This window comes from Heteronotia binoei, chromosome 2, assembly GCF_032191835.1.
Source record: "Heteronotia binoei isolate CCM8104 ecotype False Entrance Well chromosome 2, APGP_CSIRO_Hbin_v1, whole genome shotgun sequence".
Taxonomy (NCBI): Eukaryota; Metazoa; Chordata; class Lepidosauria; order Squamata; family Gekkonidae; genus Heteronotia; species Heteronotia binoei.
Window position 1 is genome coordinate 56669625 of NC_083224.1, and position 22926 is coordinate 56692550.

The 22926-nt window shown below is 40.2% G+C and overlaps 1 protein-coding gene across 1 annotated transcript in view; it reads right to left on the bottom strand.

Annotated features, from left to right (window-relative positions):
• RALGAPB (Ral GTPase activating protein non-catalytic subunit beta) overlaps positions 1-22926 on the bottom strand; it is an 85131-nt gene that overhangs the window by 34637 nt on the left and 27568 nt on the right. Inside the window, exons 5-12 of the mRNA XM_060231027.1 lie at positions 21873-22059; positions 20008-20139; positions 18982-19160; positions 14438-14583; positions 14101-14317; positions 5343-5544; positions 3846-4013; positions 718-832 (exon numbers count right to left, since the gene is read on the bottom strand). Coding sequence (XP_060087010.1) covers positions 718-832; positions 3846-4013; positions 5343-5544; positions 14101-14317; positions 14438-14583; positions 18982-19160; positions 20008-20139; positions 21873-22059 — 1346 coding nt within the window. The remainder of the gene's footprint in view (positions 1-717; positions 833-3845; positions 4014-5342; positions 5545-14100; positions 14318-14437; positions 14584-18981; positions 19161-20007; positions 20140-21872; positions 22060-22926) is intronic.

Here is a 22926-nt window from a genome sequence, read left to right on the forward strand (position 1 = left end):
CTCTAGAAAGCCCATGTAGATTGCCATTTATGTTTAGGAACAGGAAAAATATTTAGAGTGTATACTTATACAGTGTATACAGGGATAATAATACTTAGAGTCTATATTTTGGTGCTTAAAACATTCCACATACATTGAATTGAATTCTAGGGTTGTTCTCTGGCAGGAAGGCCCTTGAGCCAACAAGGTAGTAGAGGGGATGAGACATCATTTCCACTGAATTCCCCCCCCCCCGCCCCACACAAACACACTGTAGAGCATCCATTGTAATACCTATGGAGGGGCCGCTTTAACTCTGGAGACAGCATTCGTGAAAGCAGCGTTGGCAGGAAAATTTTATTCCGTAAGCAGAGTTTTACTTGCAAATCATTCGCAAATCATTTGACACAACCTGTTATTTTAACCCCAGATAGTGAGTACAGGGAAGCAGGCAAATTCAAACTACGGAGTTCTGGAGTCAGGCTTCAATTGCTTATTATTTTTGCTACCCCAGCTCTCTGTTCACTTCCAAATCGAACATCTGTTTGCTAGTTTAAGTACTCTTATGACAGGTGCGAAGTATTAAACATCCTCAATTTCCATGTGACCCTTATATATGAGAAGCTTTGGGGGGGGGCAATACTAACAGAAATGCTCTCTCTTAAGCACCGATTTGTAGGACTTTAGGTTCAGGCTAAATTTGTATAACATAACATTGAAAACTGTTGGATCAATTACCTCTGATTTTATTGTTCCAAAATGATGAGGAAGAGGCAACAAGGAGAGTAAGATGTTGATAGAGGCTCTTCTTAGCTCTGTGGGATTCACGTATGATTTAAACTTGGAAAGTTCCCTAAAATGGAATCAATTCAGTATCAGTCTGTTTCAAGGCTCAAAATATCTTAAGTGAAATGGAGGGAAGTTGTTGTGAAAGTTTTCACTTTGATTACAAAGAGCCAAAGCGTAAGTGCTGGGATTTTGTGATGCACTAACTGGCTTTAAGAAGTCAGTGCACTGCAGTGTAAGAATCCGAATAATCATTCAGCATTAACTCTGGGATTTATGCCTACAGTTAAAAACACAAAGACTTCAATTTCGTATTAATATTAAAACAAATTAACATTCCATACTCAGACGCTGGAATTTTTCAAGGGTTTGAACTATTAGGTAGGTTGCACCCAGTCCTTGGTGCTTATTTGTGGCATACACCTGATTTCTAAGCGTACCAAGGATGTTGAAAATATGTTTACAGCATGGCCATAGAGACTTGGTAGGGAGGGAAGAAGAGGACTGGAAAATAGGACACAAGTAAAAACAAAGCTAAAATTTGCTTTTTCACTGCTTGTTTCTTCAAGCTGTACAATACAGGTAATTTGGTATTTAAGTGCTACATTTTCTGCAGTAAGCCTGTTTCAAGTTAAATGAAACTACAAAACAACTGCCAACTGTAATTTGTTACTCACTATCTTAAAGTGACAGGCAAATTACGTTTGTTATGGGTCGTTACAATGCCTGGGTTGGATCCTAAGAAATGCAAGCACCAGATGTAAATCTTTTCTCCCCTTCACTTAGCAGCTTCCTCAGGCTCCCCAAAAAGCCCATAGACAAAATGCCAGAAGGTGTGGTGTGGCTGCAGTGAGAAGGGAAAATTAAACATAGTTATGCCCAGCTCCTTTTGCCGATGAAGCAAGCTTTCTGTTGCTACAAGAGGGAGATGGGGCAACTTCACTCAATACCTCTTTTTCGCTGCAGCCCCGATTCTTTACAGCATTTTGTCCACAAAACTCCTCCAACCCCAACATTAGCTTTTCAAGGGTATTCAGGAGCAGCTGTAAGGTGGGAAAAAATCTTCAAGAACAGCGTTGAGCTTGTAGGATCCAGTGTACTGTAAACTATATCCAGGAGTGTTGAACTCATTTGTTATGAGGGCTGGATCTGACATGAATGGGACCTGACAGGCTGGGCCATGTGTGTCATAAAATGTAATGCCAGGTAGAAGAGATATAAACTTTATAAAGGACACAAATATTATTTTTAAACTAAAAATACAATCATGCTTAAAAAAGTAACACTCTTGCAATATTATTTTTATTTAACTGTCTTTAGGATCTGATACCTCTCAACTCTTCCCCTCACCCAGCACTTAAAAGATGCCTGCCTAGGGATGCCATCCTCCAGGTGAGATCTAGGACCTACTTATGCTTTGTTCAGATTTCTAATTTGTTTTCAGATTCTGCAGTCCCAGTCCTAGGGATGCCAGCCTCTACAGTGGACCTGGGAAATCCTCAGGAATTACAGTTCATCTCCAGACTACAGAGTTCAGTTCGCCTGGAGAAAATGGATGCTTTGGAGGATGGACTGTATGGCACTGTATCCACTGAAGTTCCTGTTATCCCCAAGCTTTACTTCCAAATCTCCAGGAGTTTCCCAACCTAGATTTGGCAACCCTACCTCCCATCCCTTGCTAGTGGTCAGATGCGACTTGACAACCCTACTGCCTAAAATGGAGAGGTAGGGGAATCATGGGATTTGACAATGCAATTTTGCATCCAGAAAGAACATCCAGAAAAAGCACAAAAATCAGAGCAGAAACAAAAAATATAAACAAAAAAATGCTCTGAGCCTAGAAAAACATGGAATTGCTGGGCATTGCAAGCTTTCTTTCCCCCACCTCCCATTCACTGTGCCAGTGACTCTCCAGGCAGAGTCTCAGGGCTTTTTTTAACAGGGTAGTTTGAGATGGGAGAGGTTTGAAGGCACTTTGGAAATAATGGAAGTCAAGAATGCAAACTGACTTGCATGGACTTCAGAACAAAAAACAAAACTGCAGAACAAAAAAAGTTGTAAAGAAACTGTGGAATGGATTTTCCATTAAGGTCTCTAGGGTCAGATAGACTAGTCTGGGAATGGAAAATCCATTCCACATTTTCTTTGCAACTTTTTTTGTGTTGTGCTATATTTCAAAAGGAACCCAGAGGAGCTTCTGTCAGCGAAGAGGAGCTGGGAAGTTCAGCAGCCCAGCCCTCTAGAGATTTCTGTCAGTGGAAGGGATTGCTATGCAAGGAGTCAGACTTCCATCTCCCCATCCCACTACAGACCAAAATGCTCCTTCAAATGCTGTTTCTGAAGGGAGAGATTCCCCAGGAATAGCAAAGAAGCTGGAGATCTAAAGTAGGAACGAGGAATCATGGAAGGTTGCCTCCCCCCTTCTTGTCCACAGAAATCTTTCAAGGATCCAAGCCATAATGGTCATGTAGCTCTGTATTAGGTAAGTACTAATAAGCTTCAATAGCTGGCGCCTAAACAAAAACCTATTAGCTAGACTTTCCAATACTATGAATTTTGTAAAATATCACTTTTAATGAGACATAATAAAATCAGGTGAACAATGCAAATGCATCTTTAATTCCTAGCAAACAGTCATACAACATTAGTTATATGCTGCATTATATTAAAATAAAAGGATCAATGAAATAACAACCCTTCCTTTCCATTTTAAAGTCCTTCGGCTGTTAGTAAACAGCCATGCTCACCTATGGGCCAGATTTGCCTCCCACCTGCAACCCTTGTGCCAGAAAAGGCATTTTAATTTCTTCAAGGGGTGGCAGTTTTCTACCATTTTTGCAGATTTACCTCTCCAGATGCAGTCCCTCTCCCAAATATCCAACACAAAAATATCTAAGAACTCACAGGAGAGGGATGCACACAACAGTGTAGCAGGAAGGTGGAAAGAAACAGGCATTATTCCATAAGCAGAACTCTGCTCATATTTCTCTGGAAGCATCTCCTAGAAAGCACCTCCAGAGAACACTTAGAAGCTAAAAATAAAATGAAAATGGTGCAGCATGTGAAATATATGTATTTACCTGTCAGGTAAGATAGTTTCAAGGGCTGAAATGAAGTAAGGAACTAAGACATCAATCCCTTTCAGGTCACAGCAGAACAATGCAGGTGAGTTTAGAATAATGCTAGCCAGAACTGGATGGCAAACAGAATCCGCAATCTGCAAACCCTGAATTAAAAGCATGTAAAATCTGGCAGAGAAAGACAGATTTAATAAGCTGTAAGAAACAAACATTTGCGATCCAATATTACTGGGGCTGGGTCACATGCAAAACAAGAGAATCTGAGCATTTGCATTTGGGTCTACAGTACTTGCTCCACTATAAATAAGTAGAAGGATTGCTTTTCCTTGTTAAAATGAGATTCTCCTAGTTTAAAAAAATCTTGTGGTACCTTAAAGCAGGGGTCCCCAACACCCGGACCAATACCGGTCCATGGCCTGTTTCTGAGTGGGCTGCACAGCTGCCCCCCCCCCCCGCACAGCCTTGTCATCCCCCGTGCAGCCTCGCCGTCCCCTATTTATACCACTTTAAGGCCGGGGAAGGTGCCATGAAGTGCTTTCCAGGTCGACCTCCCCCACCCCCTGTTGATCAGCTGATCCAATCAGCGGGGGAAACTGCGGCAGCAGCGGTGAGTGACTGCTGAAACAGCCACACTGCCATAGTTTTCCAGGCTGATTGGATCAGCTGATTGGCAGGGGGTGGAGGTCAGTCTGGAAGGCACTTCACCTTAAAGTGGTAAAGTGACCTTAAAGTGGTAAAAACAGTAGGCAGTGAGGCTGCGTAGGGGCGGTCGGCAAGGCTGCAGGGGGTGAGGCAGAGGAGGGAGGAGGAAACGGGGGGGGTGGGGGGGCGGCCGCTAGCTCTGGGGCCGCGGTGGGCCAGCCAGCCCTGGGGCCAGCCCCTGGGATAAAAAAGGTTGGGGGCCTCTACCTTAAAGGCTAAAACATGTACTGTAGCATAAGCTTTTGTGAGCCAGAGCCCATTTCAGATGAATTTCTGCTTCAGAATCTGCATATTTCATATCAGGAGTATCATATGCATTGATTGTTCAGTGAAATGTCATCTCCTACAAATGTTATCAAGTTACAGAAAAAAATGGCTTGCATGCTTCTGTATTAGCTCTTTCCACAAACGCTTCTATTGTTTAATAGCTGTTTAGGTATAGAATGAGTAAATACTAGTATCAGTTCCATTTTCCCTCCATGAAACACACCAATGCCCTCCCACGTTGTATAAGGAAAAAACCACAAAGCTGTAATACACTGTGCTACATATCCTGACAAAACATGGAAACAATGATACAAACTTCTACCCACTCATCTGACAGCTTTGTTTATATGGCAGAGATAGAAGCTTGTTCTGTAAATTCATACTAATGGAATGCAATTTCATTTATTCTAAAATGAGTTGCTAGGGCACAAAAAGATTCTTCAGAAATTGCAAAAACCTCTCTTAGACAAACAGCAGATATTCAACAGAAGACTCTGACAAGAAAAGAATTTAAAGTTAAGTCAATACCGAGATAAGTAGGCTGGTAGTATATCCTCCCCAGTCTTCTTGCTACAAAATATCCTACAAAGTGTTCCACACGCCTCTGCTCTGCCTGCATCATAGTTGTCCGAAAATTCACCTGCATCAAACATGGGATTGGACGCCATTGTGTCTGCAGACATTTGCGACCCTTTCCGCCGAAACTCCACGCTAGCTTGTGTTGCTATAGCTAAAATAAACAAAAAGCATAGAGTTTCATTACATTTGTCAACATACTCAATAGGCTCATGGGATCCTGGACACAAAGATCAAGTAAAATTTAGTCATCATAAAAAACTGTTAGTTGATTACATTTGAATTGCTGCCTCTGTTTATAAAGTGTTTAGGGAATATACAATTCCTTCCATAAGATATGAGAATCAGTGCCTTTTTACACTACGCACACCATCCCTCTTAGCTAGGCTGCACAATGCATTCCACCCAAGCCCCAAAGCCTCTATTCTATTTCCATCAGCCACAAACAACAATATAACTCCTGAAATTTCTCCATAACTGCATCACTCATTTCCTCACTCCCCTATACTACAATGTCAAAAACTGATTCAACCCTTTCAGTGGCACAAGGGACTCCAATTTTCCCCATGGGCTCTGTTCACCTTTTGTCATCCTTGGGGAACTACTTTAGTACTCTCTGCGTTGCTGAAACTAGGAGTATAATTTTATGAGACAGATGTCTGATGACAATAACAAAAGTGTGCTTAGAAAAAGGTGCAAATACTGAGTTGCTCAAGCTTATTGTGGGAGAGCTGCAACTTTTGCACACATTGCTCCAAGGACCATTACCCACGAGCAGCTAAAGCCTATTCAGGAATGTGTGCCAGGACCTAGAGCATATGCCTATGCCCTAGATACCTCAAGGATGTCCCTTGAGGCAGCTGTTTTCTGAGCTCCACTGGTTTGCTTTAAAAACCTATAAAAAAGGATTTTCTGAGGGGCACTAACGACAGAGGTGAGTCTTACAGCAAGGTTGAAGCCACTACATGTATGCAGCCTGCATCTTACTTGGTGCTGTAGACTAAGAGCAGGATCAAATAATTGCCTCGTTCCAAGCATTCATTTAAAAGTACATCAAAGGGCTATGGAGGAATGCCTGCTCTTCTTTTCTCTATTTATATGCTCTTCTACAGCAGTCAAGCTTCACACATTTATAAAAACATTGTTAATGTCAATACCTTGCACAACAACTGCAGTCATGACATTCCTTCTGGGGCAACAACTGCCAACAAGCAGGAGAGAGTGGGCAATAATTGTAATTTCCTTAGAGGTTTGCCTTATTTCTACTGACTGGAACAGTTATGTGCTTTGATACTTCTAGAAAAGGTTGTTGATTTATTACCAATTTATAATTCAGATATATTTTCTACCCAACAGTTATCTGAGGAAAGGTCCTTCTTAACCTGAATTCAGTTACTCAGAAGTAAGCAACCCTGAGTTCAGTGAGTTTTATCCCCCATACTAAGTGTGCATAGGATTGCAGTCTTAGCTGCAGTCTTACAAACAGAAGCTGTGCTCAGGTTTTTAATGTTAATTACAAATTTGTTGTATCAACAATTTAGAACAAGTGGCAGATTTCATTAAGCTTTTAAAATTTCTTCTTGGATGTTATTGAGTAAGTAAATAAATCCAAATCTTTATGCGTTTTCCCATGAGCCATTTTTGTCCTGAATAAGCTATCCAGCAAAATATTATAATTAGAAAGAAAAAACCACTACATGCAAAATGCATACAAATCAAAACACTAGGTCTGTATAAAATAAGCTTTAAGAAAAAAAACACGGTTAGTGCAAAGTCCTTAAATTCATGACATGATCACAGACTAGAGTACAGAAAATGATGGAACTAATTCAGGCAGATTAATTTGCTTTTGCCAACAATCTTCCCCATTTAAAAAAGCCACACACAGTTACTGGTTTTTCCCATGTAAAGAGCAAAAGCTACAAGGGATGATGAAGATGATAAAAACTTAAAAATGGGATTATGGAAAAAGGAATTTAAAAATGACTGCAATTAAACAGAAGCTACTAGTTCCTACTTACAAGATTTATAAGAAAGAAGAATTTGGATAAAAGATGCTGCAAGATAATAGAAATAAAATGGAAACAAATCAAAGGACAGCAGTAGTTATAAAATACTTTAAAGATGGTGAAACTGTAATACAAGTTAAGCTGATCTTAGGTTTTTGAAAAACAGATTAAAAGTTTGTGATATAGCAGGCTTGTTAACACACACAGGAAATTTGCGTTAGGGCCCAAAACTATAATTTTAAAAGCATCATGCAGAACAATGAACAGCAAAGGTTACAGTAGTATACTGCCACGGGGTTAGGCTTGTATATTAATGTACATTCAGACTTGTAGCAGAAGTGTTATCCCTTCTCAGTTCAGGCAGTTCTTGGCTTACATTTCATGTACCAAAAGCTGAAAATCTACTTTAGACATAAACTAGCTGGACACTGTCCCACACTGGTCAATCTATACTCAAAACTGGTTATTTGCCAATGTTGACAAAGGAAGGAAAAGCCAAACTCCTTCCCTCAGAACAAAAATGTGCAAAATAAAAATAGAACAGTTGACAGAATTCTTATTCAAGAATTTAACCATACTTCTCAAAGAAGAGAAAACTGGAAGAATGCAAGCAATCTTGGAAACTAACTTGCTTCCAAAGAGGAGATAGGCAGAGAGCTGTCACTGTTTATGCAAAAAGGAAGTTAAGCAGCTTGCTTGGCCCTAGTCAGAACACTAAAAGATGTTTTCATGTTATACAGCCAAGCTTCTGCAAACAAAGAATCAATAGTTATGCAGGAATATTGAGAGCTTGCTTATTTTCAGTAAAAGTTAATGTCAATTTGGTGAGGTCACTGCAGAGACCCAAACCATAAAGGTGTCAAATCACAGGAAAAGCAGTTCTCACCTGGCTTACTGGCAAGTATAACCACTGTCAGGGTAGCCATTCATGTGGCACTAACACCTCCCCCCACATGAAAGCTTCTTCATAGAGTTTCCCATCTGATTGGCTTTCACATGGCTCTTATCTCCACAGGAACTATAGTGCATAAGTAACATGTGAACTGGTCTCTGCTTTCTGCTACTAAGCGGCTGCTCACCTATGAATGATACCAGTTTAAACATACAAGGACACATCTTCCCCTGGCCCCCTTCAAGGGTTCTGTAACCTGTGGCTGTAACCTGTGGTGTGTGTGTATACTACCACAGAAGGATTTTTATTGAAAGATAGTAGAAAGGTACAGAAGGCCATCTATGATTTATATTCAGGGAAACTGCCTACTTTTTATTTGATGACAGCTGAATGTGCTATTTGGATGTACTGTTACATAGCAAAAACCCCATCCTCGGGGAATAGAGAAAAGGCAGGAATTTTCAGCCAACAAAAACTATCTACTTTCTAAACTGCAGATGGCAGTTCTTTGAAGCAACAGACAGCTACTCTAAGAGCCAAGTGCCAAAGCAAATGTTACAACTGTTAAAACTGCAATGGAATGGTATACTAGGCTACTCCCTATATCCACATTCCCCACTAAAACTCTATTGAAATAAAATACAATTATTTTAAAAGTCAAATAATTTCAACAAATGGACATCCCAGTTTAAAGAAAAGATGGGTGATACCAATGCCTACTGTGTATCCTAACACAGAGTGCAAACATATGAAGCAAAAAGAGACCACCAGAATTCCAAAAGACAAGCAAAATCATACTAGCAGCATTCCCTGAAACTCATATGGACCATTTGTTATATGATTTGTCTGGGAGACCTGACTCAATTGCAACCTATCAGAAAGCTTTTCAATCACCACTGAGTTAAATAAAGTTAATCAAAAATTGCAGGGATTTTTTGTATAAGAATGGACAGTAGTCCTTTAGAATACCATCCTGAAAGGTTATAGCTCTCCCCTTTGATCCCCATCTTACTAATTATTCTCTTGTGTCTTTGTTGGGAAAGAAACATTAGAAACACAAAGCACAAGCGAATGGGATATTGGATTACGATGTAGAGATAAACAATGGAGAACAAGAAGAAATAGTTCATTTACATTTGCCAAACATTCCGTAAACATTTTGTATTGCAGCAATGATTCCCACAGAATCCACAGCAACCCAAGAAAAGATGCATGGATACACAATCCAAGTTCTTTTGGTGAGCGAAAAATATGAACATTGTAAGCCACATTCCTAGCTGCTAAATAGTATCTTTGATATCATATGGCTCAATACAAGTAATTGTTTCAGCTTTTATAATGCCTCACCAGGAATTTAGGGGATAGAAATATAGTCTTGGGTGACTTCAATGTCCATGCCGAGGATGCAGCTTCCACTCGGGTAATGGACCTAGTGCTTTCCATGGCAGCACTGGTACTCTCCCAATATGTAACAGCGCCCACACACCAGGCTGGGCATACATTAGACCTGATCTTTGCGGCGGGAGTTGGAGTGGATCAGATTTCTGCCGAGGCGGTGCTATGGTCTGACTACTATGCCCTGAGGGCTCGTGTGAATACGCCACCTCTACCCCATCTAGGCGGTGAGCAAGTTTTAGCTCGCCCATGTAGCCAGATGGACCCTTTGCGGCTTCAAACGGCTATGCGGGATCCCTGGCCCTCTGGTGACTCGTTGGATGAACTGGTGGAGAACTGGAATAGCCAGCTCTCCATGGCCATCGATGAGATCGCTCCCCGACATCCTCTTCATCCTCGTTCACGATCCGCTCCATGGTATACCCTGGAGCTGCGATCAATGAAACGGCGATTAAGACGACTAGAGAGACAATGGCGACATACTCGTGACGAAGCTACAAGAACATCCTATAGGTCATTTATGTGGACCTATGAGATGGCAGTCCAGGCCACAAAGAAGAATTAATTTGCGTCCCAGATTGCATCTGCAACCTCGCGCCCAGCACAATTGTTTAGTATAGTTCGGTCACTAACAATTTTACCGCATGGTAAACAAAATATTAGATAATTGGAAATAGGCTGTGAGGCTTTTGCGAGTTTTTTTGCAGATAAAGTCTCGTCACTCCGACACGACCTTCCCGCCATATTTGATACAGTGAAAGAACTTGGGGCACCGAGCGCGTCTTCTGGTCCAGTTCTGGATTCCTTCAGTCCACTCAGCCTGGAGGAAGTCGACAGGATCCTTTTAGCTGTACGCCCTACGACTTGTAGGTTGGATCCGTGCCCGTCCTGGCTTATAAAAGCTAGCCAGGCGATGCTACGTGAACCACTGCAAGGTATCATCAATAGATCCCTGATAGAAGGGATCTTTCCCACGCCCCTTAAAGAGGCTGTGGTCCGTCTCCTCTTGAAAAAACCATCTGCAGATTCGACCATATTGGCGAACTATCAGCCGGTATCAAACCTTCCCTTTTTGGGTAAGGTTATAGAGCGAGCGGTGGCAATTCAGCTATAGGGATTCCTGGAGGACACTTCCGCACTGGATCCATTCGTCTGGCTTTCAACCAGGTCACGGGACGGAGACGGTTCTGGTCGTTCTCATGGATGACCTCCTGCGACATCTGGATCGGGGCGACTCAGCAGTGCTGCTGTTATTGGACCTGTCAGCTGCTTTTGATACGGTGGATCATCAGGTACTGACTGGCCGCCTTGCTGCCATGGGGATTCAGGGGTTCACCTTACAGTGGTTGACCTCCTTTCTCCAAGATCGTGGACAAAGGGTGGTGATAGGGGAGGAGTCATCCCAGAGGCACTCTGGGTGTGCTTCAGGGTGCAGTTCTGTCCCCGATGTTATTTAACATCTATATGCACCCCCTTGCCCAGATTGTCAGGAGGTATGGACTGGGTTGTCACCAATACGCAGACAACATCCAGCTCTATCTATTGATGGGTGGCCAGTCCGACTGTACCCCGGAAAATCTGGACCTCGCTCTTCAAGCCGTAGCATCCTGGCTTAGGCTGAGTCCGCTGAAATTTAATCCAACGAAGACGGAGGTTCTCTATCTGAGCCGGGGTGGTCCAAGGGGAGGGGTCCAGCTGCCGGCTCTAGACAGGGTACCATTGATACCGGCTTGGGCGTGCTCCTTGAGTCCTCCCTTACAATGGAGGCCCAGGTAGCAGCCACTATTAGAGCCGCCTTTTTTCATCTTCAGCGGGTGCGGCAGCTGGCTCCTTTTCTGGAGCACAATGACTCAGCAATGGTGATCCATGCTACGGTCACCTCAAGAATAGATCACTGTAATGCTCTCTACTTGGGGCTACCCTTGACGCTGACTCGGAAACTACAGTTAGTGCAGAATACTGCGGCACGGCTGCTAATGAGGCTCCCTCAATGTGAGCACATTCAGCCAGTGCTGAAAGAGCTGCACTGGCTACCTATTGTGTTCCAAATCCGTTTCAAGGTGTTGGTATTGACCTTTAAAGCCCTTTATGGTCAGGGACCTGTTTATCTGTGGGACCGCCTTTCCCCATATATCCCCCAGAGAGCACTGCGTTCAGGGACAAAAAATCTGCTGTCCACCCCTGGACCAAAGGAGGCCAGGTTGCGTTTGACACGAGCCAGGGCCTTCTCAGTGGCAGCACCAGAGTTATGGAATGCTCTCCTGGAGGCCATAAGGGCCCTGCGGGACCTTCCTATATTCCGCAGGGCCTGTAAGACCGAATTGTTTCGACAGGCCTTCGATGCTTAAACTGAGAGAGAGCTGCCACCTGACATCAGCTAGAGTTCCCGGTGACCAACCTTCTGAAAAGCAGAACCGCCAACATAGTAATGGTGCAGCACCGTGGAATAGTTTTTAAATTTTAATTGTATTAATTTTTTATAGATTTTATTGACTTATTGTTTTAAATCGTGTAAAAAACTGTTGTAAGCCGCCCTGAGTCCACTTGTGGAGAGGGTGGGATAAAACTCTAATGTAAATAAATAAATAAGAAAGGCTCACAATCATATATTTCTTAGTAAGAACTTAAAAGTACTGAAAAATATTTTATAATATTGCTGTGAACTTACAGCATCATGGCCTATATAAAGAAAACAAAAAATCTGTCTAAGAATGAAGCTGTCTGCTGTCTTATATCACTTTAGTTAGAAATGTAGTTACTGAAGCAAATATGCCCCACACATAGAAAAGAGATCATAGCTTGTATCAGTCTTCTAAGGTACCAGTCTTGTAAGGTATAGTTTTCTATAAATCTAGAGAAGTCAATTATTGAAGCTGATCTAAAGTGATGCTCACATGAGCACTCCAATTTGGCATTTTTATAGCAGAATTAAACACTGGTCCAATCTAAGAACCTGTCGGATTGCTATTGCTATTGAATCCATATGGTTAACAAACAATTTTAAAAGGTGTCATGCATACGGCCCAGGGACCAAATCAGGCCCCCAGAGGGGTCCTATCAGGCCCCTGAGCAACTGGTTCTTGTCTGCTTCCTTTTCCCTCTGCTTCCTTCTGCATCTGAACTTGCTTTGCAAGGCTTGCTCAATCACACAGGAGTTACACAGCAAAACCTCTATTTTCTCCATTGGTTGAGGCTCCTCCTCCTCCTGGTCCCTGGGGAGGGAGGGAAAGAGCCAGAGTTTGCTTTGCCTAGTTCCCTGGTTGCCATGGGAAAAATACAAAGAAAGCACCTTTAAGACCAACAAGTGCTAATGTTTCAAGCACATTTTATTTTAAGTTTTTTTCAAAAAAAAATTTTAGTTGTGTTTGTCTGTGTCCTTTAAAAAGTTTATCTCTCTGCTACCTAATCTTGAATAGGTACACACATGGCCTGACACAATCTGGACCGACCAGGTCTCATTTATGTCAGATCCAGCCCTCATAACAAATGAGTCTGACACCCCGGTAATGTATGTGATTTTGCTTTACTAAAAACACAACCAAGCTATTTGGGTGTAAACTCATTCTCTACAAAAAGATCTCTTGGGCCTACATATGCCATTTATACACGTAGGAGCAAACTGCCTGTAATATGAAATTACATTAATTAGCCAGACATACAGCTAATCAATTACAACTCCCCCAGTACCCTTGCTATTATAATACTTTATTCTGATAAAATTTCTTGGCTCATCAGCCATGAAATCAATTTTAGTATAATATGTTTGTGATGACAAGCCTTACTATCTCTTGTTAATAGAATGCAACTCACTTGCTGCACTGAATTCATTTATTCTGGACAGAACATTATTTCTATCATGTCTTGTAAGTCTGAATATGGAAACCAGGAAAACAATGAAGAAAATAAAATAAAAATAAAATTGGTGTAGCAGTTAAGAAGATTGAAAGCCACAAGTTTACAGAACCTTTGAAGTTAAAATATTTGACTAACCACTGAAAAGGCACACATCCTATAAAGATTGCAATAAAGTTTCTTAAAGAAATTCAGGCAGACCTGTTGTAATGATTGCCTGCCTTTCAACTAATTAACTGTTTGTTATTTCATAGAAGCAAAAGCTCCTCTAAAAGACACCATATAGCACTCTCCTCAGCTCTACATCATTCCCCAGGTTAAGATGCTGGGAAGAACCAGTTTACATTTAACCCAAGCTCAAAAATCAGCCTTTGACAAACACCTCCTTATTTTCTAAATAAAAGCCAAATGCTATAATTAGAACTTCTAATATAATTGTATATCAGTTAATTATGCTGCTCTTTCAGATTTGGGTTTTGGTTAGCCAGACATGTTAATCTTGCAGGTAGGAAATGTCAGCAAACATGAAAGAGAATGTATAGATTCGATAAGTAGCATTTACCAGTCATACTGCTGTCTCTGTTTATTCCATTATGAAGTTTACAGTGAACAAATGCTGCGTCAAATAACCATGATCCAAAGAGGTTCAAGATACTGTTAACCTTTGGCCTGTGGGGAGCAGGAAGAGGTCGAGGCTCAGAACCAGTCTGGTTTGGGCTAGACAGTGGAGAAGTGGAGGATGGCTGGTGTTGGACTTTGGAAGAATGAGCCGTGCTAGCCTATTTGAACAAAAGAGAATAAGAAAAGGTCATTTAACTCTGCCATAGTAGATGCTATTAATTCGTTACCAGCATTTTGTCAAACAGCCAATCTTTGTTATACTAAGCACGAAGACTTACTGTGCTGTTTTTCATTGTCTTATTTACAGTTACAGCTCGATGCCTTCGATTGTGAGGTGGAGTTGTGTTGACAGCAGCAGTTTGGGGCATGCTAAGTCTATTTACTGGTGTGGGTGGAGCACTGTCTGATCTTGGCCGTGAAATACCTGAAAGATAAAGAGGAAAACTGTATATTAGATTGTCCCAAAACCCCACTGTGGAAGTTTGAGATTCATACTTAAGTAAGACATCAGCACCAAACAAAACTCCTTCCACACCAGCACCAAAAGTTAAAAGGATTGTTAGATCAAAGATTGACAAGTGATTATAGAAATTATTTGGAATAACTACATGTGAGTTCACTGTTTACCTTTAAAAGCTGAGCAATACATACCTTTGAACCTAAGAAGGGAAAAATAAGAGAACCAGTAGGAAGCAGAGAAACAAGGATTGGTTGAAAGCCATTTTCTTTCAAAAATGCCATTAATTCTCTGACCTAGCAAGCCATTAATATTCTGATCTAGCAAAAACAACCTGATCTGTAAAGAACATCCCTTCCCATTAAGATGAGCAGCTCCCTAATTAAGGAACTTAGATTGGCTCCCAATCCTGCATTCAATCATACAATTTAGAATGGGACTAAAGCATTAAATCGGAATGGTCTCCAAGTATGAACTATCTTTAAATCAGGCATGTGAAAACAGCATGCACAGAATATTTCACCCTCAACTGTATTCAGCCATAGAGCTTTCTGCTCAGAAAACTGCAGTATCTTTTCATATACTCAATAAGCATGAAAAAGAATTAATAAAATTGTTATGCTGTTACTCAGCATATAGCACTACTTGAGTATAATTGTATTCAAAAAGGGTTTATTTTCTTTCAGGTTGAGTGTTTGAAGACTGCTCATTAAGAGCAAACAAGATAGTAAAAAACAAAGGTTCACCTTTGACACAATTTTCATCATTGCCAGTTTAAGCTGTTATTTTATTTTTAAAAATTACTAGATAGTTAAATGCCAATTTCACCAGGATAGTGAGGATTCCCTTCTGCTTATTTTTGGAAGTTACAGGCACACACAGTTATAATGGTATCTGTTTTGCTATTTTCATATTATCCATAATTTCTCTCTTACAATGATCAGGCTAAGTAAGGGAGAACGTCTACAAAACATTTAGAAGTTTGAAGCTACTCCTCTTGGAAACAGTCCAATATACTACTTTCCCCATGTGTCACAGGCACAGCTCAAAGCTGACATTTCCCAAAACATGGTTAATTCTTTGCTTCCTCTACCTCACCTTAATGAAAATGTCCCCCTTCCCTTCTCTTTCAGCATGGTATACTGCATAGCATACCAGAAATTAAACTTTTGGGTATAAAATACCTAAAAACTGTTAACACAATCAAATTTTAGAACTAGAACACATGCTATCCTTTCAAAAGTTCTTTTTTCATGAATAAAATTATCAGGAAGAATCTTAATCCATGGGAAACGAAAAGACAGAGGCAATTTGCAAGCGTGTGATTGACATTATTTTTCTCCCCGCTGGTGGAGCAATTAACACAATTGAAAATGAATGGTGCTATTAGATTCATAAAGAAGCAGTATTCTGTTGTAAGGAAACATTTGTCCAGGAACTCAGACTTTTCAAAAAGACTATTTAAATATCAAATTAAACAAAAATATTTTTATTGAAGCATATTATTGCACAATTATAGTAATTTTCTTCATAAATGTAGTTTAAGGAAATGGCCATGTTAATGTGAATTCTGTTACTTATAATTAAGGGCTGCTTTCTCATACTGCAACACATTTTAAATAGCATTCTTCAAAAGTCACCACATGCCAATGTCAATTATTAAAAGATTACTGCACTTTAAGAATCCATTTCTTTTATAACCGCCTTCCATTAAAAATATTGGGGAGGATTATTATGAACAGTATTATTAAAAGCCAAGACTGATATGTTTATTTCAAATTCGTGTAAAATTAGTTAGACATCTTGGATTTTTTTTTTATTAGGTCATAAAATGGTCGCTCCCAAAAACAAGAGACATGTCTTTGAGAGAATATCTAGTGATTTTAGAAGGAAGGAGAACTCATTTAACTTTCTTGTTTTTCAAAATCTAGCATATTTTTGCCCTTGTATTTTCAAGAGTGTTATAAGATTGACCATGGGCTATACAAAAATGACATGGAGGGCTGTGGGGCAAAACTCACTGCTACATCAGGACATTCTGTATGGAAACTTGTACTGCTTTACTACTGCATAGGTGGTAACATCATCTGTCTTATTTTATGTATTATGTAATGACGAACACTGGCTATGAACAATCTGAAACTGTTTGTTACAGTTAGAGAGACCAATGATTGCCAAAGTACGAAAGGTCAGGGTGGTTGGCTTTATAAACAATCTATAGTATGTAGCACACATTACTTCAATACAGCCCAATTATTACTACAAGACAATCTTTATATTAATTACATTTGAAAGCTAAACCAACTATGAACTATTAATGTTTAATTTCAACTACTCTGACAGAATACTGCAACTTTCCAAAGTTTGAAACTATCCCCAGTCACTGTTAAAATCATCACCCCTCTGCCCAGATTCTTGTCACCCAGGCAAGTGCAACAAGTTTTAATACCATAGTTGCGTAATCTTTCACACCCACTGGCTGTAAAGACTGCAATGCCTGGAGAAGAAAGAAATTTAATTGCTGCTATATTATACACCACAGGGGAAACATTTCCAAAAAGCAGTTCCTTGAGAAAATGAAATGAGTAACACTTACTGAAACATTTACAGTCATTTACAGTTTCATAAAACTATGCAACCACTTTAATTAAAACAAACTGAACTGCTGAGACTCTGTCAAAATAGGTTCTATTATAAAGAACAAATGGAAGCCATGATTGATTTTAAAGCATTTTTCTGAACACATTAGCAACTTCAGAGGCTCTCAAGTTGCAGACTAATGCTTAATGCCCACCCATGGATTCATTGCCAAGCCTCATTGTCATAGAAGCTGCACAGCCACATTCATCTATCCCAACTAGCCCTGTGGGAAGAGGAGATGGCATCAGAGGTGGAGGATGGGTCTGGCTCAAGGGCCACCAGTAGCTGATCTCTACTAAACAGTCACAAAGAGATAGAAAATATAACCAGGAGTTTCCCCCCACACTGTTCATTTATTAGAAATAAAACTGAGGGGGAAACATCCTACAAGAAAATAGGATGCATTACATCCTAACTGAAGAAATTTAAAATTAAAAAAGGAAACATTTCAAAAAGCACCGTTCAGTTCCCATACTAAAGGCTGTTATTCTGGTGAAGGGAAACTGAAACAGATCAAGCAAACAAGGGGAGAAATCAACTAGTACAACATTCCAAATCACTAAATCAGGGGAGGGACAGTGGCTCAGTGGTAGAGCATCTGCTTGGGAAACAGAAGGTCCCAGGTTCAATCCCTGGCATCTCCAAAAAAGGGTCCCAGCAAATTGGTGTGAAAAACCTCAGCCCTGGAGAGCCGCTGCCAGTCTGAGAAGACAATACTGACTTTGATGGACCAAGGGTCTGATTCAGTATAAGGCAGCTTCATATGTTCATATATGTTCAAATGAAGGAAAACGACTGACTCCATTAGCACATTATCCCAGAGCCCAGTTTAAGCTAAAACTGAGTAGCATTAGGAAAGTCTCACTTGGGAGAGGCAAATGTCACTACGCAGCACACAAAATAAGTAGTCCTAGACGAGCTCCAAAAGACCCAACAACAAAATACACAAATCCTTAAAGAACCTTGCCTTGACATACAGTGAAAAGGGAGTCAATTTCACAGCCTGAGAAAGGCACTATTTTGAAGAACTTGGTGGAAATGGTAAACCACCTCTACCATCTCTTGCCTTCAAAATCCTATGGGGCTGGCATAAGTCAAGTGTGGCTTGATGACAAAAAAAAAAGTGGAAAGCATATCAGCTAGATTTCCACTGTTATGCAATGGAATTTTTATGATGTGCTTTCTCATCCAACAAAAAGGTTATATTTAGATTGCTCAATACAATCTTTTAGTTATTAGGAAAGAAGTTCTGAATATACCATAAAAGTACTTACACTGTAGTTGGAAAATATTTGTAACGTATATATGATCTTTGGGAACCATGCCTTGTGAGTTTTAGTGGCTTGCCATTTTTTTATTCCTAACAAGGTGAACCAACAAGAATTAACGGCAGTATTGCTACTTAGATCTGACTTGAAACTCCCTCCTGCTTCTCATCTACTCAGAGATCAGATATGGTTCTCAAACATTCCTCACCATAGAGAGAAGGTAAATGAAGGCAGAATAAACCTGGGATAGAAAATTCCTTTTAATGGGTTCAGGCAGGCCTATATATTCTGCATACAAGCACAGCAACAAGATATCCCCTTGGAAATAACATATTTCAGAAGTTTGCATCTTGCTATTATCTGTGCAGCAGTTATGTATCAATATGAAAAGTTAAGATCCACTAAATTATTTATACAAGGTGAGCAATGTCCTAGCGGTTAAAAATTGAAATGTTACCTAGAAATGCATCCACTAAGCAACTGATCCCACGCATAGCACGAAAGAATATTTGAGGCAGATGTTTAAGGCAGGGATACTGATTCAATTCCTGAGCCATTCCACTCACATTCAGAAACTGTTCCTGAAACTTGGGGGTAGAGCTTATAATCGCTGGATTACTCAAATCCACAGGATTACTACGAAAACAAAAACATTTAATTGTAATGCACTTGATAGATGCTAAAATATATTGAATTTGTTTTAAACCTCCAATTAAAGAAACAAAAAAATGCAATCAAATCTGGAGAATGAAGAAATTTTACAAATAAAAAAGACAAGTAATTTTAGCATGAAGTTTACAACTTTAGCTAGTGGATACTTGCATGGCTACTCTACTGGAATTACTATTTGTTATTACACTAAGTTTCTCTTAGAAATTTTTTCAGCTTCCACAAAAGTTTCTCAAAAGCTGACAGCATCCCATTACAAGGAGCAGTGGTCAGCTGCCATCTGGCCAAAAAAGACTGCAAAGCATGTTGAAAATTAAAAGAGTGGTCACCATGGGGTACATGAAGCTTTCATGCACTTAATTAAGATAGTGCTGAGAGATAATAGTTAGCAGCAGAGAGGTTATAAAGTGTAGAAGAATGATTAGACTGCAGCTATGTTTCTGCAGGGAACAAAATTAAGGGGTATTAACAGCTCCAAAAGAATTTTTTTTTACCCCAACTCATAAAATACTGAGAACCAGAATCTAAGATTTTGTTCTGGGCACAACCGAGGAACTCAAACAAAAAATTAATTAACTATAAAATACATTACCAGAATTAATACATTTCTATTTACATGCAGGTAAGACATATCTAGGAATACCACCTTGTTACAATCAATAGGATTTTTGGCTATGACATCCATGGAGCAACTTTTGAGTTTTAAGCTGTAACTTTGACTACAAGAAATCTTATTCCAACAAACCTTGCAGCCTTAAAAGACTCATATATAACACATGCTGACAATATTGCAGCCCTCTCTCAAGTACAGTACCTGAGCATATGTAAAAAGCGGAACCAAGTCTGGGCAACACACTCATTATCCATTTCTGGAGGAATCAGACTGGCATCTTCATCAGGAATTTTAAAAGGTGGAAATGAAGGTCCATATGTAAAACGCAGCAATCTAGAGGACAAATCAGACCATCATTGAGTTTATAGTTCTTCTTGCTTTTAGTCTACCTAACTACATATAATGCATCAATATTAAATTGGAGCTAGTTCCTCAATAAAACCTTTAAAATCCTGCCATCACCTGTTTAACGTTAATTACCCTATTTCTCCTTCATTAGTGATTCCTCACAATTAGTTTCAGAATACTCTTGGACTATCAGATGTAGCAAAATTGCTGGTAAAGAAGAATTTGTTAAGATAAGGACGTAATAGATTATACAATGATGCAAGGAAAGAAATGTCCCAAAACATATATATACACTTACGCAGCCTCAAAGATACTAAAGTATGTTGTATAGGTTTTTTAGTGGTCTTAGAATGTAACTGTGATTTCTATAGTTAAATTACAGAAAGTGAACAAGTTGAAACTGAATCCTGACAAGACAGAGGTAATGCTGGCTGGGAAGACAAAGGCCCTGAAGGACAGTGTACTTGTCACATTTAATGGGGTTCAGCTAACCCATGCTGTCTCTGATAAGAGCCATGGGATTATTCTGGACCCAACCCTATTTCTGGAGAAGTTAATTCAACAATAAAAAAATGCTTTCTACCATCTTCATTTAGCCTGGAAGATAGCTCCCTACTATGGCTCAACTGATATGAATCCATGATGAGCTTGAGATGAGACTGTGCACTTTATGTGGGTTGGCCCTTGAAGTCAACTTTGAAACTCTTGTTGACACAGAATACCATGGCTCAGTTATAGCTGGTACCTAGACAAAGTATGCCCATTTCACCCATTTAGCAGTTTATGCACATTACACCCATTTTGGCTATCTGCCAGCTACCCAGTCTCAAGACATGCATAAGTCAAATGCATAACTGAGCAGTAATGGAAACTCTTACTTAATCATACAGAAGTCAAGGCACCACATGGTACAGTTGTGTATAATTAAGATACTACAGCAGATCAACCCTACAGGTTCCTAGTTACCTACTACCTTCTTATATATGTGGTTAGCCTGAAATAAACGGAAGTGATAAATTAACATTAAAGTTTCCACACAAAAAAGAGACTTTTAGATGCAACACTCAAGCTTACATACAAGGAATGTTTTGTGCAAACAGAGTGCTTGCAGCATCTATACAAGAGACAAAACACACACACAGAACATTCTTCTCCTGCTGCTCATCTCACTCAGGTAAGCATTAGCCTGGCACAACTAACTTTAGAGTGGGACCTGAAATGTGGCTATGTTCTCAGAGTGCCTCTCAGGCTGCCCTCACCAATTCACCTCATAGGCCAGAGATGAATCCTACCTCTCATCAGCAAACTTGCATTTAGGGTTGTATTTAGGGTCAGATAGTATTTAGGGTTGCCAACAGGCCTCAAAAAAAGCCAGAGTTTTTCATAGCTAAAGGTACATCACATTACCTGGTAAATAACACTGCATTAAACATCTGCTGAAGAGGCAGAGTTTTTTTTCTTTCCTCCAGGCAGTTGGCAACCCTAATGGTATTTTGTGTGAAATGTACCGACATACAAAACTAGAAATCAAGGAAGAAGTGCTTTGGCCAGCCCAATTTTAGTGAAGAGCATTCCCTTTCTGAAACATAATGCTGTGTCACAAGCTTTTAAACCACGTTACCTGAAAACACAAAATTCAATTGCTGGAATTTTTCATCTTGCATTGTAAGTTTACATAATCAAACTGAATTATGGAAAAAAGACAAAGTTTCACCTACCTGGCTGTCAGGGCACAGATTACTTTGCTCCACTGCTCCACCACTGCAGAATGATGCCGCCAGTTTGCTACCATCTCTTTGGCAGTTTTCCAGTAAGGTGGTGTGGGAAAACACCGGTTACAGGCCAGCAACCAGACTTCAAACAGCACACCAATCAACTTCTCAGCCAGATTCTCAGCAATTCCACCTATAATTGGAGGGGGGGGGGGGGAGAGAAAGGAAGTTTCATCTTTCACACACACACAATGACCTAGTGCATATTTTTATAACATTATCTTTGGAAATCCCTGTTCATCTCTCAGGATCTTTTAAGTATTTCCATACTATGCCTCATTACCTATCATCAACCTTGAAGCATATTCAGCTGTACAAATACAATCCTGGAGTGCTGCCTATTGACACATTTATGGTTTGTCATCATCATCACTGTGTGCAATTTTTTAAAATGGTATTTTGCAGTTTAGGTCTATTAAACCTGGGGAAAAAAAATCCAGGATTTCTGAAAAATCCCTGATCCCAATATCAGTATTGTATTCAGATCTGTGTTTCTTTGGAAATCCTTTATTTTTTCAGATCCAACAGACCTGAGAAGAAAAAAAACAGGGTGGGGGGGAGTAGAGACAAAGTTCCAAAAAACAGCTGACAGGAGGAGCAGACTGCTTCCTTGTCAACTGTTCTTTGGACTTTCTACTGCATTTCTTTTAAACAGAAGGCATTTAAAGGGACTGCAAAAGGCAGCCCAACAAACAGCCGACCCACAGGGAACAGTATTTCCGACAGGTCAGCTGAGCTTTGGACTAACTTCTCCTGTAGCTCTATTTAAATATGGCTGCAGAAGAAGCCTGCCCAAAGCTGACCCAGAGGGGAGCCCTCTGCTTCCCACCAGGTTAGCTGAGATTTGGGCTAATTTCTCCTGTAGCTCTATTTAAACAAGGCTGCAGAAGAAGCTAGCCCAAAGCTGACCCAGCAGGGAACTCTCTGCTTCCCACCAGCTCAGCTGACTCTTGAGCCGGCTTCTGCAGTCCCTTTAAAGTTTAAAGGGACTGCAGAAGAA